This window comes from Monodelphis domestica, chromosome 1 (assembly GCF_027887165.1).
Source record: "Monodelphis domestica isolate mMonDom1 chromosome 1, mMonDom1.pri, whole genome shotgun sequence".
NCBI classification, from domain to species: domain Eukaryota; kingdom Metazoa; phylum Chordata; class Mammalia; order Didelphimorphia; family Didelphidae; genus Monodelphis; species Monodelphis domestica.
This window is the reverse complement of record NC_077227.1, coordinates 396,841,158-396,860,987: the sequence shown is the minus strand read 5'-3', so window position 1 is coordinate 396,860,987 and position 19,830 is coordinate 396,841,158. Positions and strand designations below refer to the sequence as shown.

General features: G+C 46.9%; 1 protein-coding gene across 3 annotated transcripts in view; it reads right to left on the bottom strand.

The window, feature by feature from the left end:
- DLGAP4 (DLG associated protein 4) overlaps positions 1-19,830 on the bottom strand; it is a 251,795-nt gene that overhangs the window by 95,431 nt on the left and 136,534 nt on the right. For 2 of the 3 annotated variants that reach the window (XM_056811842.1, XM_056811843.1), the window contains exons 2-5: positions 9,242-10,390; positions 7,821-8,041; positions 4,950-5,064; positions 1,339-1,389 (exon numbers count right to left, since the gene is read on the bottom strand). In XM_056811842.1, the coding sequence (XP_056667820.1) occupies positions 1,339-1,389; positions 4,950-5,064; positions 7,821-8,041; positions 9,242-10,258 (1,404 nt within the window). In that variant the 5' untranslated portion in view covers positions 10,259-10,390. Of the gene's footprint in view, positions 1-1,338; positions 1,390-4,949; positions 5,065-5,329; positions 5,641-7,820; positions 8,042-9,241; positions 10,391-19,830 lie in introns of those variants that run through there. The other variant, XM_007474282.3, reaches the window with a different exon arrangement.

The following is a 19,830-nucleotide window of genomic DNA, read 5'->3' as shown; positions in this document are numbered from 1 at the left end:
ATGGGCCCAGAATTGACTGGGAGAAGGAGACTGGGATGGGCTGTACTTGAGAAATTTCCCAAGTTGATCCTTATTATAAAAGTCTTAATTTTTAAAAATACACAACTATTCTCGCCATCGTTTTACATAGTTATGGCCACCAAAACCTCAGAAGCACAAAAATCCCAGGTGACCTAAATAAGAATATATACATTTATGTAAATTTCATATATGTGTCTTATAGATATATATGTACACATATATGCCAGAAAAAGTAGGTGGGCTTTAAATAATTTTAAGTGATGATAGATGAACTGTCTCCTGGTTGCACTGGGATTCACAATACAGTGAACAATCCCAAGGAGGGTCTCGGTGGAGAGGTGGATCCTCTATACAGGAGTTTTGGAAGGCTATGGACAAGTATTGCCCAGGATGGGAAGGGATGGATGTGGATATCCGACACATGAGAACACATATGCATCAGACAACAGGAGTGATGTTTGCATGCTTCCCTCACAGGGTTATAGTAAAGGAAAATTTCTTTTCTTCCCATTTTTAAAAAACTCTTACATTTTGTCTTAGAATCAATACTGTGTATTGGCTCCAAGGCAGAAGAGTGGTAAGGGCTAGGCAAGGGGGGTTAAGTGACTTGTCCAGGGTCACACAGCTAGGAAGTATCTGAGGCCAAATCTGAACCCAGGACCTCCCGTCTCTAGGCCTGGCTCTCCATCCACTGAGCCACTGGTTGCCCCACTGAAGGAAATTTTCTAGCAATAATCAGTCACCACTCAGAGTGGCAGAGAGAATGTATAGAGTCAACCTTGGGGGCAGCTAGGTGGCACAGGAAATAGAGCACCAGGCTTGGAATCAGGAGGATTCATCTTCATGAGTTCAAATCCAGTTCCAGACACTTACTAGCTGTGTGACTTTGGCCAAGTTGCCCAGTCTCTCAGTGCCCCAGGTAACTCTGAGATTAAACTGCAGAGCAGGTATAGATGTGCATTGGCAGAAGAAATTTTCTCACTGGGAACTCCTTTTACCAATGAAATCACAAGTCTGGTCCAAACAATTCATGAAGCCACATCCAGGTCGTTCCTGGTGGGTTCAGTCCCTTGAGGGGAGGAAGAGGACCTCCAGGGAGTCAGGGTTCTGTGGTGAAGGCCCTCAGCCTTCAGGAGGGGACATCCAGAGCCAACCCTAGGGTTGGGGGAGCCTCCCAGGTCCTGACTGGCATCCCTGAGTCAGATCCTCAGCTTCGGGAGCCTCAGAGCTGTAGGGGAAGGTTCCCTCAGGAAGGGAAGGACCAGAAGACAGGAGGAAAGACAGGAGATAGAGGGCAAGATAGCGAGTGTACTGTACCTGCTCCTCATGGGAAAATATCTGAGGCACAAATGAGGCCTGTCCAAAGATCTGTGGAAGAAAGAGGTGAGGGAGGTTAATGGTGGGAAATAAATGAGACCTCAGGCATCAGGGGGTGGCGCTGATCCTTTCACAATTACTGACAGGAGTCAGACTCTCAGAGCTTAATCAATGAATCAATAAACATTTATTAAGCAGTTACTATGTTTCTGCCCTTGAGATGGTCACAATCTAAAGGGGATCCAACATACATCTGTATTCATCCACATATAGATGAACAAATTGCATACAGGATGGATAGAAAATAATTAAGAGATAGAAGGTACTAGCATTAAAAAGGATTGGAAAGTCCCTTAGGGCTCCCAGAAGACTATTCCTTTGCCAGAGCTAGTTTTATGTATCCCCCTAAAGGGGGATTCATGGGGGCAGCTGGGTAGCTCAGTGGATTGAGAGCCAGGCCTAGAGATGGGAGGTCCTGGGTTCAAATCTGACCTCAGACATTTCCCAGCTGTGTGACCCTGGGCAAGTCACTTGACCCCCATTGCCTAGCCCTTACCACTCTTCAGCCTTGGAACCAATACACAGTATTGATTACAAGATGGAAGGTGAGGATTTTAAAAAAAAGGGGGAGATTCATGGGTAGTACAATCTTTCAGAGGTAGAAAGTCTTTCAGTTCAACCTTTTCCTAGATAAATGTCCTCAATGATACATGAGGCAAAAAGGTATCAGGGAGGGGAAGCTGTGTGGCCCAGAGGATAGAGCTGGGCCTGGAGTCAGGAGATCCTGGGTTTAAATCTGGCCTCAGACACTTCCTAGTTGTGTGACCCTGGACAAGTCACTCAACCCCAATTGTTTAGCTCTTACCACTCTTCTGCCTTGGAACTGACATCCAGTATTGATTGGAAGGCAGAAAGTAAGGGTTTAAAAAACAAAACAAAACAAAAGGTATTGAGAAAAGAAAACTAGGGTTAGTATCAGAGGACCCATTTACAAAGCCGTGCTTTGCCCCTGACTGGCCACAGGATCTTGGGTAAGTCCCTTTTCCATTCTGGGACTCATTTCCAAAAAGAAGGGGTTATTAGACAGTACAGTATGGCGCTGTGGTGTCAAACTCAAATAGGAAAGCATACTGACTTAGAAAACCACAAATTAACAATATTTACTTTTCATTATATTTATTTTGTTAAACATTTCCCAATGACATTTTCTTCTGGTTCAGGTTGCACTGGGGAATTTTGTCAGCTCCTTGAAGACTACTTTAAAATGGAAAGGGCACTAGACTCGGTGTCAGAAAGATCTGAGCGTCAGGTCTTTGAGAATATCCGACCTCAGGTACTGACTAGTGGTGTGACCTTGGGCAAGTCACGTAACTTTTCCTCAGCCTTCATTTCTTCCCTTATATAATGAAACGTTTTCATTTGAAAGCTTCTAAAGTTCGTTCCATCTCTAGAGTCTATGATCCTATGACTAAATGATCTTCTAGGTCCCTTCAAGCTCCAAATCCAAAGACTATCTTCAAAGTGCTTTCAGCTTTAGTTTGAAAATCTCCGTTACTTCCCATGGTACCCCGTTCCACTTTTGGACCATTTGATTAAAAACAAATTATTAGAACCCCTGATCCTGCCCAACTTTTTCCTTTTTTGAATAAGGACACAGAGGCCTGGAGAGTAAAGGGATTGCCCAAGATTGTACAAGTAGCAAAGGCAGGATTTGAATCTAGATCCTTGGAATCCAGATATTGCGTCCTCTGAAGGTGTCATGGGATGTTCTCTGGGCTGCATCTCGTCTATGGTCTCAGTCCTGGGCACAAGGACCAGGGGCTGCTTGGGGTCCGAGCTTGGACACTCAGAACAGACCCTTAGACCAGGGTTCTAAGTCCCAATCCTCTTCTCTGGACTATCTCCTACCCACCCTTCAAAGAGTTCTACCAAGCTGGGCACCCGGCTATGGGGAAAGAGAGCTGAAAGACTGAGGCTGAGCCTACAGTAGGCCTGGGTCCCCTCCCCTCTGTGCCCATGAAGGCCCTTCTAGGGGCACTCCCATCAGGCCCTGGTTCATGCTGCTCTCCCTCTTCCGGGCGGTACAGTGCCCGCCTGGTGGCGCTTACAGCTCTCACCTTGGCGGCTGACAGAACTCCTTTGGCAGCCCGGTCAGCTTAGGGGGAAATCTGGTGTAAGGAGAGGGCAGGTTCGGACATCCCTGGGGCTTCCTGTCCTTGTCATGGCTGAAGAATGAGACAGATTTGAGCTGCAGCCTGGCCTTCGGGCCTCAAGGCTAAGAGCTGGTTTCAGTGACAAGTCACGCTGTGGATTGGATTATTCCTCACTGTGTTTTTAAACCCCATCCTTGTTTCCTGTTGGGAAGTGCTAAGCCTTACTGTCTTCAGCAAAATGCAGATGCTCTCTTAGGGCTGGACACTCAGCTGTGTGCCTGTGGCCAAATCACTCCAATTCCTCAAATACATAATAATAATCATGATAACAACAACATCTACAAAGCACTTATTATGTGCCAGGCACTGTGCCAATTGTTATATATATATATATATAATCAATATAAAAAGTCTTTTTTGATCCTCACAACAACCCTGGGAGGTAGATGTTGCTATTATATCCATTTTTGGGCAGACAGATTAAGTGACTCATCCAGAATTATATGACTGAGGTTGGATTTGAACTCATGCCTTCTGACTCCAGGATAGGCACTCTATCCATTTTACCATCTCTTTGTTGTCATCTAGTTATGTTCAATTTTTTTGTGACCCTATTTGGATACTGAACTGGTTTGCTATTTCCTTCCCCAGTTTATTTTACAGATGAGGAAACTAAGGCAAACAAGGTTAAGTGACTTGTCCAGGGTCACATAGCTAGTGAGTATCTGGGGCCACAGGAAGATAATAAGCCTTCCTGACCCTAGGCATAGTGTCACCTAGCAAAGGCTTCTTTTTTTTTTTTAAACCCTTACCTTCCACTTTACAATCACTACGGTGTATTGGTTCCAAGGCAGAAGAGTGGTAAGGGCTAGGCCATGGGGGTCAAGTGACTTGCCCAGGGTCACACAGCTGGGAAGTGGCTGAGGTCAAATTTGAACCCAGGACTTCTTGTCTCTGGACCTATCTCTCAGTCCACTGAGCCACCCAGCTGCCCACCCCCCCCTGCTTCTTAATGCAGATACCTATAGAATCTCACAAACAGGCTAGTTGTGAGGATCAAATGGGATGATGCATATACAGTAACTCAGATCACAAGCTAGAAAGACCCTTTGAGGCAATCCAGACCACCCTCTACATTGTAGAGGGATTTCTATAAGTCCAGGGACTTTTCCAAAGTCACACATATAACACATCAAAAGCAGGATTCAAACTCGAGTCCTGTGACTCCGGAGCCAGTATGCTTTTCCTTGGTTTGCCAACCTTAGAGAACTATTTGTTCTTTATATATATATATAAAATTTTTTTTTAAAATGGCTATTTTTATAACAGGATGATGACAGTCTTAGGGAAACCATAAGCCTTGGAAACAGAAAGCTCAGTAGGAGCAAAGGAATCTGGGGGTGTTTATCACTGCCCCCCCCCCCATGAGCTGCCCCCCATCCATCCTTTCCCTCTCACCTGATTGATGCAGCTGGACTCGGTAATGCTATTGCCAATAGGATTATATTCCTCTTCCCAGCTCGGGAACTTGGAGGGCAGCAACATATCCACGGAGTCAAGGCGGTCTAAGCTCCTGGGGAGGCGGGGAAACAGTGGGTGAGGCCAAGGAATGGGAATAAGGACATCAGAGACTCTCATTTTACAGGAGGGGAAACTGAGGCACAGAGAAAGAGCGTAGCTTGACGAAAGGCATATAGTGAGTCAACGGGCAGACCCCAGACACCCCCGGGGCTAGTCGGCATGTGACTCTGCTCCGTCGGCTTAAGGGGGAGCTGGGCTTGTGGGGGTGTCAGAAGGGACAGAAGGGAGGAGACGGGGGACGGGGATGTCCTCCTCACCACAGGGAGGTAAGAAAAGGAGCTGTCCTCAGCACCGGCGGGATCCAGGAGCATTATTCTGCCCGAAACGCTTCACTCTTGGAGGGGCCCCAGTTACCGAAGGGATGGAGCTAACCGGCGGGCGAGCGAGCGTTCAGCAATACCCTTCCGGAGGAAGTCGGCATTAGCTGACCGCGGAGGGATGGGGAGAGAGGCCCCCGCGGACACAGAGGCTGCTCTTACTCGTGGCCACCACCAGATGGCAGCCGCAGCTCACGCTGGACTCGGCCGAAAACCACATGGGCCGGGCCAGTCCGTGTCCCAGCTGGGGCCAATCCCAGCCCTGCAGGAGACTAAGGCGTGAGTGTCTGCGGGCTGAGTACCCATGGTAACCCCTCACCAGGGCAACCTCAGCAATGTGCTCTAGTGGAAAGATGAAGCCCTTGGAATGGGCTCTGGCTTTCAATCGCAAACGATGCTCCCCAGCTGCCTGACCGTGGGCAAATCTCTTCAGCCTGCCTGAGCCTCAGTATCTTTGTCTGTAAAATGGGGGAAGGAGAGAAGTAATGATAGCCACCCCACCTGTCTCACTGAGCAAACCTCACATTGCTAAGGAAGCTGTTAACAGGATAGGAACTGGTTCTATGATTATTCCTTCCTTCATTTATTTATTTAAACCCTCATCTTCCATCATAGAATCACTACTGTGTATTGGCTCCAAGGCAGAAGAGTGGTAAGGGCTAGGCCATGGGGGTAAGTGACTTGCCCAGGGTCACATAGCTAGGAAGTGTCTGAGGCCAGAATTTGAACCCAGGACCTCTTGTCTCTAAGGCCTGGCTCTCCATCCACTGAGCTACTCAGCTGCCCCCTTCTATGATTATTTTTTAGAGAATTCTCAGGTGAGGAAATTGCCTCTACTGAAGCAGGTCTACACTTTCTCTACAATTTAGTCAAGGGGGCTCAGTGGAGAGAGAGCAAGGCCTGGAGTCAGGACGGATCTGGGTTCAAATGTGACAGCAGACACTTCCTAGCTGTGTGACACTGGGCAAGTCATTTAGCCCAGTTTTCCTAGCCCTTGACTTTCTGTCTTAGAATTGATCCTGAGAGAGAAGGTAAGGGTTAAAAAAAAACACAACTCAACTTTGTCACCAAGAGTTGCCCAGGGCACTGAGTGACTGAGTGTCCAGGGTCACACAGTATCAGAGGCTGAACCTGAATGCAGGCTTTGAGGCCAGCTCTCTATTCACTAGACTATGCTGCCTCTCAAGCCATTATTATTAGTATTATTAACCAGGACAGCTTCTAATGAGGGCATCCTTTAACACAGGGAGCCTCTAACCAGGACAACCTGTATGCAATCAGACAGTCTGACCGTGAGACCATCCAGGGAGGGAACTGCGCCCAGGACATGGAGAGGAGATGCAGAGAGCTAGCTGTTGGCCTGAGATGCTCAGGGCCTGGCTGAGGCCACAAGGACCAGACTATTAAAACTGGAAGGGCCCTGCCTATTCTAGCCCTTTGGGGCAAGTTCCTTTCTCATTCTGGGTATCACTTTCTCTGTCTATAAAGTGGGCTGGGGGCATGGCAGACACAATCTCTATGTTCCTTTTAAATTCTGGCATTTTCTATGTTCAGGTCCTTTCCTTCCTTCCTTCCTTCCTTCCTTCCTTCCTTCCTTCCTTCCTTCCTTCCTTCCTTCCTTCCTTCCTTCCTTCCTTCCTTCCTTCCTCTTCCTCCCTCCCTCTCCTTCCTTTCCTTTCTTTCTTTCTTTCTTTCTTTCTTTCTTTCTTTCTTCTTTCTTTCTTTCTTTCTTTCTTTCTTTCTTTCTTTCTTTCTTTCTTTCTTTCTTTCTTTCTTTCTTTCTTTCTTTCTTTCTTTCTTTCTTTCTTTCTTTCTTTCTTTCTTTCTTTCTTTCTTTCTCTCTTTCTTCTTTCTCTCTTTCTTTCTCTCTTTCTTTCTTCTTCTCTTCTTTCTTCTTCTTTCTTTCTTTCTTTCTTTCTTTCTTTCTTTCTTTCTTTCTTTCTTTCTTTCTCTCTTTCTCTCTCTTTCTCTCTCTTTCTTTCTTTCTCTCTCTCTTTCTTTCTCTCGCTTTCTTTTTAAAATAAATTCTTGCTTTCTGCCTTAGAAAACTCTAAAAAGGGCAAGGGCTAGGAAATTAGGGTTAAGTGACTTGTGCAGGGTCACACAGCTAGAAAGTGTCTAAGGCCAGATTTGTATCCAAGCTCTCCAGATTCTAGGCTGGAGCTCTATCCGGTCAGGTACCTAGCTGCCCCCTGGGTTCCTTCCATTTTTGACATTCTAGGTTCTATTTTCAGAGAAAAAAAATTAAATCCCAATGGAGATGGGGCTTGGCCATGGTCACATATTGCTGTCATCCGTGGCAGAGCCAGACCTAGAACCTGAGAGTCCTGAGGCTCAGCCCAGGGCTCCAAGAAGAGGGCAGGGACCTGGCTTGGGTCTGGTTTGGTCTCTTGGCATTGATTGCCAAGGTGAGGTGAGGACCTGGGCTCACCTGTGGGTGGTGCTCTGCTCACTCAGCGACTGCTGGGTGGCCTTGAGGTAACTCTGCCTCCGGGCAGCTGTCTTGGGAGATGGCTTGGGGCTGGTGTCCGAATCCTCACTGTCTTCATCGCCCATGGCCTTGATATAGCTCCCGCTGCGCATTCGTCTGCAAGGGATCTCACTGTCTCCTCCCGTCCTGGAGAGAGAGCTGTTCCACTCACTTGGGGGCACCTGAGGGAAGGAGACAGCAGCGTGGACAGAGAGACCACCAAGTCCCAGTGTCAGAGCCCCAGTTATAAGGAAAACAGGGGCCCTTGAGAGGAAGGGCCCTTCAAAGTGGCTGGTTGCCAGCCACATGACCCTGGGCTAGTCCCTTTCTCATTCTGGAGATCCATTTCCCTGTCTATAAAACGAGGTGGGGGACAGGGTGGACAGAGCCCTGTCGTTCTGATATTCTATGTCTTAGGGTCCCTTCCATCCTTGGCAGATTCTGTTTTCTCAAGTCGCTTCTAAGGTCCCTTCCTTTCCACCCTTGACATGACGTTCTGTGTTCTAGGCTCTCCTCCATCTTTGAGGTGGACTTTCTAAGGCCCCTTCCCCTTTGAGACTCTGCCTTTGCTTCCTACCTGGCTGGGACAACGTATGCCGGGAGGCTCAGCGGCCCTACAGCCTTGGGGCTCACGATTTTATAAAAAACGACCAGAGCTATGACTTTAGAATGCCTGACACTGAGGGCCCTTTCGGGCCTTGTCATATCACATTCGGCCACTTCCAGACACATCTGAGGGCCCTGAAAAGGGGAAAACGAGAATCTGAGGGTTTTCATTCCTGAAAATCTAGAAAATCACGATCCTTCCTCCACGCGTTTCTAGTTCTTGGTATCCTGGACCATCCCATCTTGCCTACATGGGCCATCTTGGATATTGCGGTGGCTGGAAGTAAAGACGTTAAAGGAGACAAAGCGTATAGTGAAAAGTCAGTCACTGTGACTGTGGGTGAATCCCTTCTTTCTCTGGGCCTCAGTGGCTCTCTCTGACATAGGGATAACAATACCGTCTCTTTCTCTGTGTTATGATCCTATGGAAATGGATGAGAAAATACTGTGATCACTGTCAAGTGTTTTGTCCACCACAAAGCAGCTGGGACTCTGCGAAGTTCTTTGGAGAGTCTAAGTCATTTGTCACATACATTTGTCATTGAGAACGAGCTTGGAAACTGTAAAGCGCGCTGCTGGAAAGTTCTTTTTAGCTGCAAAGCTCTTTAGGGTAGTGCTGTTCTTTGTACATGGACAGTTCTCTAGACGGGTTAGAGAGCCATTAAAATGTAAGTTAGGAAGCTCTGTTCCCAAGCGAGGGAATCGTGGTTCCTTCAGCCCACACCCTGCCCTGCTCTTCCCCCCTCCCCAGCTCCCCATTCCCTTCCCAAGGTTACCTGCAGGTAGTGGTAGGCCAGGTCTTGATGACAGGACTTGGACTTAAGCAGGGCCTTATCGATGGTGGCTGAAGCTTTCTGGCAGACCTCCCGGGCATGGCTGAGGGTCAGAGTGGACCAGGAGCCCCGTTTGCCATAGCTGGGCTCAGTGCTGGCAGGCAAGCTGGCAGGGGGTGCTCCTCCTCCCCCTCCTGCCCCCGCTCGGGGGAGCTCACTGTTGTTCTTGGCGGCCTTTAGCATGTGCTCACTGAAGGTGTTGTAGACAAAGTAGCGTGGCTGTGCCCGTTCCGGCTGCCGGCCCAGCGTCATCAGGCCGGCAGAGGGCCGGTAACCGCAGTCCCCACTGTTGCCGCTATCCAGGTTGTCATCAGAGCTCCACCAGCCCGAGATGTTGGAGCGGCTCCTTCGTTTGGGCTCGGCTGTCTTGCCCGAATCCTTGCCCTTGGCCCTCCGGCCTTTCCCGGTTTCCCCACCCCCAGCTCCGCCTTTCCGCCCATTGCCGCTGCCCTTGAGGCCACCACCCTCCAGAGACTGGGCCTTGGCAAAGAAGAGCTTCTGGACCGAGTGGACCAGGTGACGGATGCGCCCAGGGCTTTCCCCCCGTGGCCGGGGTTCTGCGCGGTGGAACTGGAGAGTACTGAAGCCATCACGATGGACCGGCAGCTGCTTCTCAAACTGATCCAGGAGGTTGGCTGGCAGCCGGTTGATCTTGGTGGCCTGGGCATGGCTGGGGAAGGGGCCCTCCTCAGGCACTTCGAAGTGCGAATTGTAGTGGAGGCGAGGAAAGGTGCCGCTGGTGGGCAGGGGGCTGGGCAGAGGAAAGAGGGTGTCTCCGGCCACCCCGGTGGAGGCTCCTGGAAAGCCAGACTCCCGGGAGAAGGGATCAGCGGTTACTGTTGCCGTTGGAGACAGCAGGTAAGGATTTCGATCAGATCCGGGGAATAGGGCATCAGGGGGGGGTGGCTCCAAGCTGTCTGAAAGATGGCGGCCTCGGCTGTCCCCACTGAGGCCTTTCATGGTCCCAATCGGAGCCCTGTCGCCTCAGAGCATCTCGTCCACGTGGGCACAGCAAGGCCCCTTCCTGGCCCCTGGCCTTGCCCTCGACTGCTAAAGGGGCAGCTGCTCCTGGGCCCCTCTCTGGGCACTGTCCTGAGGAGGAAGGAGGATACTGGGTTATAGTTAAGGGGATGCAGCATGGCCCACAGCTCGAAGGGCCTGAGATTGGGAGGCTGTGTTGGCATCAAGTTGGCAAACACTTTCTAAGAGGGGAGGACTGTCCCGAGTCTCTCAATATCTGGGGGAAGAGGGACAAATCTGTGCTTTTCCCTGAGTCTCAGTTTCCCCAGCTGTCGAATGAGGGAGCTGGATTAGATGCTTCCTTCGGAGATCAAGAGGTTTTCTGGCATTGATTTTCTATGGGTCTATGGTAGGAAGCTATAATAACTCAAAACAGCCTTCAGTGGTAGACAGCAAGTACTATAGCATTACTACTTTCATTTTACAGAGGAAGAAACTGAGGATCACAGAGAACAGCTTTACTCACAGAGGCCCAGATGATGTGTTTGAAACAGTCATTAAAAAGAGGTCTTCAGGGGGCAGCTAGGTGGCTCAGTGGATTGAGAGTCAGGGATAGAGATGGGAGGTCCTGGGTTCAAATCTGGCCTCAAATACTTCCCAGCTGTGTGACCCTGGCCAAGTCACTTGACCCCCATTGCCTAACCCTTACCACTCTTCTGCCTTGGAACCAATACACAATATGGATTCTAAAATGGAAGGTAAGGTGGTGGTGGTGGGGGAGGCAGTCTTCAGACCCTAATCCCTGTCCTGTCTACTCCTATCCATTGAGGTCTGGCTACAGTTGCCTGCCATATGGCAAAAGGATTTGAAGAGGCTTTGCCACTGACTTGCTTTGTGGCCCCAGGCAAAGGGTCTTTCAACTTCCCTGTCTGTAGAATGGGTGGGTGCACTGGATTAGATGACCTCTGATTATCCTAAGCTTACATTTTATGATGCTGATGCTGATTTCCCCAATTTTAGAATAAAGGATAATTAGAGACTCAAAGCCCAAAGCTAGAAGGAACCTTAGAGATGATGTCCAACTCCCTCCTTTTTTCCAGAGGAAGAAATAAGGGAGCAAGCATTTATTAACTACCTCCTGTTCCAGGAATTTTACAAATATTATTTCATTTGAGTCTCACAACAACCCTGGTGTGGTAGGTGCTACCACTGTTTCCATTTTACAGTTGAGAAGACTGAGGCACATAGAGGGGAAGCAGATTGCCTGGGGTCACTCTAAGTATTAAAGGTGGAATTTGAACTGAGGTCTTCCAACTCCAAAGTCAGTGCTTTTTCCCTGTACCATATTGCTTCTAATCCTAGGGATCGAAGAGATGCAGTCAGAGATCCTCCGAGAAGCCTTCTCTGATCTCTTCCTCCTTGAGCTCCCTTTGTCACTCTGCCTGGTGTGACTTCACGGTCCCAGTTCCACAGCCTGCCCAACATTAGTGATTTGTGTTATGTGCCTGCTGGCATAATTCATTCAAGTAGTAGTGGCAGGATCTGAACCCAGGTCTTCTGACTCTACAGTTTTCTTTTCAAGGTCCTGAATGACTGAAAAGCAGCAGTTTATGACAGTCTAGTGTACCTAGTAAAGCTAGGAAAACTGGATAAGGAATCCACAGACTGGCCTCAGTCACTGGCTTGTTGCCCGCATCACCTTGGGTAAGTCCCTAAAAGAACTATAGAACAGCTGAGAGGCTGGATGAGGAAGGGGAAGAGGCATAGACAGGGAAGCAAGAGGTGTTCCTGTAACCTTCCCAAGTCAGCAGCAGGCCCTGTCAGATGCAGAGCAGGTTTTTGGGGCCATCAGCAAAGTGAGTGGATTTTTCCTTTAGGTTTATAGGGCAGAGCAGCAATTCTGGGAACAGTGCCGCAGAAGAGGAAGACAAGAGCCCTATATATCAAAGGCTAAGAGATGGGGGTAGAGTACGGTAAGGCTGACCCTCCCTTCCCCCACCTCCATCCCCACCCCTGCCCTGGCTCTAGTGGTAGGGCTGGTCCGCCCCTTGTGGCTCCCAGCTCTCTCCTCGGAACATGGAGAAACCATCTCCTAAGCTATTCTTAGGTCTATGCAGCCTCCCCATAATTAGCAGTAATTAATACAAGGCTCATTGCCCTCAAGGAAATGGAACTTCACAGGGGGTTGGGTTCAGGAGCTCCCCCCAGCCCCATAAAACTCCTTTCATGGTCTCTTTGGAGGGCTAGCTTCCTGCCTGGTTGCTCAGGGCTGCTCTTACCTTCATGGATGGGGCCGGAGCCCCTGCATCCAGGCCCCCACCCAGCCCTCAACTTTGCCCCACAGGGAACTCAAACCTTGACTGAAAACAAAGCCCTCTTCCCGAATCCTATAGAGCAGCCTGGTTAATCTAGAGAGATTTCAGGAGATCTGTGAACTTGGATGGAGGGAAACATTCCCTTTTTGTTGTCACTAACTTCTAGCTGAAACTTGCCATTTCCTTGAATTATGAGTAACTGGTAACAACATTCTGAGGCATCCCTAGGACTTGCCTGATTGGCAGAGGGCTCTGTGACAAAAAAGGTGAAAAGCCCTCGCTAGAGAGTGACCCCAAACTCTGGGTCTGGCCCGAGTCCTAATCTTAAATGTCAGGCTGATTCCTGACCCCAGCTCAGGGGTGGTGAAAGCATCCTAGAAGGTCAGAGCGAGAATTCATCTCTCTTGTTTTACATACAGGCTAATAAAAACGATAACATGGCCAAGGTCTCACAGTGAAGTAGCAGAGCCCAGACTAGAACTCAAGGGTCCTAAGTCCTAACTCATGGTTCTTTCCACCAGGGCATATAAGGAGAAATTCCCTTGAGTTCCTGGTGGTGTGTATGTTGGGGGTTAGAGCAGAGGTCCTTAAATGAAGTTCATAAGCTTGGAAACTGCATCTTTATTTTTACTAATCTCTAACTGAAATATAACATTTTCTTTAATTACAATTTAACAAGAATGTTTTCTGAGAAGGGATCCATAGGCTTCCTCAGACTGCCGAAGGGGTCCAAATGCACAAAAAAGGTTAAGATCCCTTGGGTTGGAGAGTAATCTATCTGCAAAATTTTCCATAGGATCCTAGATTATAAATTTATGACAAGTGCTCAGGGGTTAACTGAGATGTGATGGCTGGAGTTTGAGAGATCTGGGTAATAATCCTATACATAGAGGACTAAGATGGTCACTTAGAAAGAAAAAAAACCTCTAGGGGGCAGCTAGGTGGCTCAGTGGATTGAGAGTCAGGCCCATAAATGGGGGATCCTGGGTTCAAATATGATCTCAGATACTTCCTAGCTGTATGACCCTGGGCAAGTCACTTAACCCCCTTTGCCTAGCCCTTACTGCTCTTCTGCCTTAGAACCGATACACTGACAGGGCAGCTGGGTAGCCCAGTGAATTGAGAGCCACATCTAGAGACTGGAGGTCCTAGGTTCAAATTTGACCTCAGACACTTCCTAGCCTGGGTAAATAATTTACCCCCCATTGCTCAGCCCTTATCATTCTTTTTTTTTTTAAACCCTTACCTTCCATCTTGGAATCAATACTCTGTATTGGCTCCAAGGCAGAAGAGTGGTGAGGGCTAGGCAATGGGGGTTAAGTGACTTGTCCAGGGTCACACAGCTGGGAAGTGTCTGAGGCTAGATTTGAATTTAGGACCTCCCGTCTCTAGGCCTGGCTCTCAATCCACTGAGCAACCCAACTGCCTTCCCCCCCTCCCCCATCACTCTTCTGTCTTGGAACCAAAACACAATATTGATTCTAAGATATAAGGTAAGGGTTTAAAAAAAGCAGGAAAAACTCTAAGAGAGCCCCTATTTAATCCTAACCCTGAATTTTGGCTCCTGTTCCCAGGGCAAGATGATGAGAAAGAGAGATGGGTAAGCTATGGGGCCCTCGGTGGGTTAGAGCTAGGGCTCTAACTGCTCAATGGTTCTTTCCTTTCCTTGTGTCCAAGACTCAACCTTGTTAATTCCTGTACTCTCCGCCTATACACTGAGCTTGGAGTTGGGGGGAAAATGGGACTTGAAACTTAAGCCTCTCTTTGGGTTCTACAATGTTGAATTTGGCCCTAGGCTACAGCAGATATCTCTTGAATTCTCGGTAAAAGATAGGATGAATAAAAAACTCTGAGCCTCTGGGAGGAAACCTGACCACAAACAAAAAGATCTTTTTTGCCTTTGAACCTTGATGGAGGGGCTAACTGGTAAAAGGGGGGAGAGAGGAGAAGAGTCTAAACTTCCCAACAGTTAATAGCAAGCTCAAATTGACCCCGCTGAAGGCCTGGGAGCCAAAGCAATATCAGCACCTGGACAGCTCCCGCTGAGCTGTGTTCAGAGTTCCTCTGGAAAGTGCAGGCCAGTGCAGGGCTTTGAAATTCTGTGGTTCTGCTTGTGTGTGAGTTTTAATTTGAAGTTACTTTGGGGAGCAAGGGGAAGGCAAAAATGCATAAGTTTTAAAAAAGAAATCAGAAATACTCATAGCCATAGATTGAAAGCTAGAAAGACCATCAAGCCCAGCCCTCTCATTTTATAGATATGGGGAAACTGAGGTGCAGAGAAAGTAAAAAACAAATAACCCTTACCATCTGTCTTAGAATAAGTACTAAGTATTAGATTCAAGGTAGAAGAGAGGTAAGGGCTAGGCAATTGGGGTTAAGGGACTTGCCCAGGGTCACACAGCTAGGAAGTGTCTGAAGCCAGATTTGAAGTCAGGATCCCTCATTTCTAGTCCAGGCTCTCAATTCACTGAGCCACCTCACTGCCCTCAAGCAGAGACATTAACTGAGTAGTTCAGGGTCATATAGTTAAATCTCAGAGGCAGTGTCCTATCCACTGTCCCATCTCTGTTTACGGAAACTTCAGGGGCTGGATTCACTAACTGACATAGTATCTGACACTGAGCAGGTAGCTAATAAATGATTGCTGATTGATTAGCTCACCAAGTGTGGTTATACAGAAACTTTTGAAAGGAGAGTCAGGAAATCCTGGTTCAATTAAAGGCTTGGGAAAATGTCTTCCCCTCTATAGATCCAAATTTTCATTCCTTTAGAATAACGATGGTTGGTTTAGATATCTTGAGAGGTGTACTGGAAAGAGTGCTGGATTCAGACTCAGGACATCTGGCTTTAAATCCTGTTTCTGCCATTTATGACTTGTATGACCTTGGATAAGTCACATAACCTCCCTGGGCTTCAGTTTCCTTACCTGTAAAATGAAAGATGTAGGCTAGTTGGCCTCCTTGGGTCCATCTCAGCTCTCAATCTATGGTCCCAAGATTCTCCAAAGTTCCTTTTAGCACTAGATTCTATGACCTCATGAACACAAGTAATATCTCATCTTGGAGTTTTGGTTTCCTCTTCCATAGTCTTGGAGATAACACCTACCCTGCCCTGCCTCCCTTGGAGGGTCACTGTAAGAATCAAACGAGGCACTGTAAACACGCCAGGAACCCACACCTGGCTCATTCACAGCACATCCTCATCTTTCCCTCCCCTTGGAGAGTGACATTTGGAGAACGTGCATGTGACAGCTGGAGTCGGCCCAAGTCCAAGATCACTGTTTTTTCACCCAGTGAAATGAGAGGCTCTTTTGGAGGAGGGGTGAGGAGGAAGGTCCAGCATCACCAAAGTAACAAATTCCCCTCCTACCTTTGCTAGAATACCATTACATCTATTGTACTTTGCCTGGTTTAGTTGGGTGACCTGGGTTCAAGGCTCTGACCTGTCATAAATTTGTTGTGTGACCTTGTGCCTGCTCCTTCCCATCTCTGAGCTTTGGCTTAGCCTTCTAGGAAATAGAGAGAATGATGCCCACCCTACCTGCTTCAAAGGGAATGTCTTTCTGTCAATAAAACCATATGGTACCATCAAGGATGGAAGAACTGGGGAGGGAGACCATTGAGGCCTGAGGTCAGACAAGGCAGTCCTAGGGAGGCAAGACTTGAGTTGGGCCTTGGCTGATGGGCACGATTGGTTAGGTTGAGAAGGGAAGAGTATTTTTCATGGGGGAGGAATAGGAATGAGCCTGGTCTAAGAGGAAGCGGAAGCTAGTTTGCCCTTTCCTTTAGCTGGTAACTCTCATCTTGGGTGTCAGGAATGCCTAGCGTAAGCGTAAGGGGCACAGTGGATAGAGCACTGGGCCTAGAGTCAGGAAGAACTGAGTTAAAGTCTGGCCTTGGACAAAATGCTATGTGAATGGACAAATCACTTACCTTCTGCCTGCCTCAATTTCCTCAACTGTAAAATGGGGGCACCTACATCACAGGGTTGTTGTAAGGATCAATGAGATAATATATGTAAAGCCCTTATCCAGTGCCTGGCCCAGAGTAGGCTCTTAATAAATGCTTATTCCCTCCCTTCTCCTTTCTTGAGGACCATGTGCCAGGGATGCTGAGGTTAGAACAGAGAGGCTGAATCATGGACTTCCCACTCTTTCAGGACATCAGCAGACTGGTGTTTACTTTCTCCACACTGGGCTGAGGTCCTTAGAGGTCAGCCCTGGGATCCAGGTGGAAGTTTGGGGCTGGGAGCTCAGCCAACAGAGGGTGAGGAGCCCAGACTCATTCACTGGGCAAAAACAAAATAAAAATAAAAAGGAAAAGAAATGAGGGCATACAGAGACCATAGACATGACTACAGAAAACTTAGGAGTCAAACAAAAGAAAAAAGATAGAAATGTAGAGATAAAGAAAGAAAAGAGAAAGCAGGTATAACTGCAAAAACAGAAGGAAACAGGGGCCAAGGGAGGAAGTTCAGGTTGGCCTAGACAATGTCTAGGGTCCCTTCCAACTCAGAATCACCCATTTAATGATTCTGTGACTGTATATAAAGCACTCGTAACCATAAAGTGTTAGCTATTATTAGTAATGGTAAAGTCAAATTGCTGCTCGATGGATGAATTCCTTCTATACTATCCCCAACAAGCAGTCACTCAGGCTCTCTTTGAATAGCTCCAATGATGGGGAGCTCATTATCTATGGAGGCATCCCATTACACTTCTGAAAATCTTTCATTAAGAGGAAGTTTTTCTTACCTTAAGCTGAAACCCATCTCTTCTTTGTGACTAGTTCTGCCCTCTGGAGACAAGAAGTCGAACTCCCCTCCCACCCCAGACAATTCTTCAAAAACTTGAAGATGGTTATCCTGTTCTGTTGGCTCTTCTCCAGGGTGAACACTCCCAATTTCTTCTTAAAGATCTTTATACTGAATGGTATGGAGGGCCTTCACTGCCCTGCTCACACTGCTCTGGATTTGTTCAGTTGTCATTTTAGCCTTCAGCACCTTCAGAGCAGAGATCCTGTCCTCCCCTACCCCTAACCTTTTCTTCTATTCCCAGTTCTTTGACATAACATTCCTACAGTTTCGTCTCCAGTAGTTTTCATAAAACTTTTCAACCTAATTGCTTGGGGGTAGTGGTAGAGGACATCAGTGCTGTGAATCTAACTTCTTCAGTATAGCTTTATTCCTTCCATCAGGATAAGTACTACATGTTCATCTTCCCTGAGACAAGGACTTCTTCCCCCAGGCCATCTTCAAAGTCAGCCAATAACTGGCAGGGAAGGCTGCCAGCAACACTGGGACCAAGAGTTGCAAAGTAGTAAAGGCTGTTATCGGGGGCACAACTGCATTTCTAAACTCTTGTCCTGGACAGAGGCCTTACCCTTTTTCCAGGCTGAATCCCATCCCCACCAATTGAAATGGTCTTTGTTGGGGGAAGGAGCAGTGGTGTGCTTGTAAATATCTAATAACGGGCCTTCTTATTTACTTACACCACTTATAAAAGCCCTTACCTTCTTAGAATCAATACTAAGCACTGGTTCCAAGGCAGAAGAATGATAAGGGGTAGGCAATGGGAATTAAGTGATCCTCACATATTTAGGGAATGTCTGAGGTCAAATTTGAACCCAGGACCTCAGGTCTTTAGACCTGGCTCTCAATCCACTGAGCCACTAAACTGCCCTTACTTCTAACACTTGTAAGTTTAAACTGTATTATTAACATTTTTTTCTATCACCTTAAGTATAGGCAATCAACAAAATAACAAATCAAGCCCTGATTTGCTGATTTCTGAGTGTCCCTTTAAAAAAATCTACTTAGAAGGGCAAAGATAGCCAGATATGATGAAAAAAAGCCCTGCTCTGGATTGTTGGAGGGACTCTGGGAAGACAGGCATAATAATGCACTGTGGCTGGAGCTCTAAATTGATCAAACCATTCTGTAAAGCAATTTGGAACTGTGCTCAAAAAGTCACTAAACTGCATATCCTTAGACCCAGCAATCCCACTCTAAGATATCAAAGAAATCAAAGAGATTTTCAGGCCCAAAGAGATCAAAGAAATAAGGAAAGGATGACTATGTACAAAAATACTTAAAATAGCATATTTTTTTTGTTATGACAAAGAACTAGAAACCAAGGGGTAGCTTTAATTGGAGAATAGCTAAACAAATTAATGTATATGAATATAATGGAAAATTACAGTTTTGTGCTGGAAGAAATGATGAAAGATTTAGAAACTCTTAGGAAGACTCGTGAATGGATGCAGAGTGAAGTGAGTAGAACCAGGAGAACAATAATACAATGATCACATCAATGTAAATAAAAACAATTTTGAAAGACTTCAGAATTCTTATCAATGCAATAACCAATCATGGCTCCAGAAGACTGATGATGAAGCAAGTCATCTAGTCACCTTAACAGAGACAGGATAGGTTGTAGGAAGAAAATAAGACATTCATCTATAGACCTAGCCAACTGAACATAAATTTGTTTTGCTTGACTATACTTATTTGTTACAAACTAGAGCTTTTATTTTGGAGTTGTTGGGGAGGGGTAAGAGGTAGGGATAGGGACAGTGATGCAAAAAATAAAAAATAACAAGAGAAAGAAGAATGAAACATTTAAAAAATACACAGAAGGGGGCATCTATGTGGCTCAGTAGATAGAATACCAGGCCTAGAGATGGAAGGTCCTGGGTTCAAATTTGACCTTGGACATTTCCTAGCCATGGGACCTTGGGAAAGTCACTTGACCCCATTTACCTAGGCCATGTCCTTCTGTCTTAGAATTGTTACTAAGACAGAAAGTGAGGGTTTAAAAAATATAAAGAACAGAGCAGAAGGAATCTCAGAAAGGGACCCAGATAAGCAAGGCTACACTTATACTATTGCTTTAAATTTAATATACATAGGAAAATATCAATCAATATATGTAGTAGAGTCCTAGTCCATTTTTCTAACCTGAACCATTTTGTCCTTCTTTAGGTAACCTGGTGGCCATCCCTTCTTCTTATTTTTTTAAAATCCTTACCTTCTGTTTTAGAATTGACACTAAGTATTGGTTCTAAGGCAGAAGAGCTATAAGGGCTAGGCAACTAGGGATAAATGACTTACCCAGGGTCACCAACTAGGAAGTGTCTGAGGCCAGATTTGAACTCAAGACCTCCCATCTCCAAGCTTGGCTCTCTATCCACTGAGTAACATAGCCGCCCCAATGGCCATTAATTCTTAAGAGATCACAATATTTGTGCCAGACTTAGT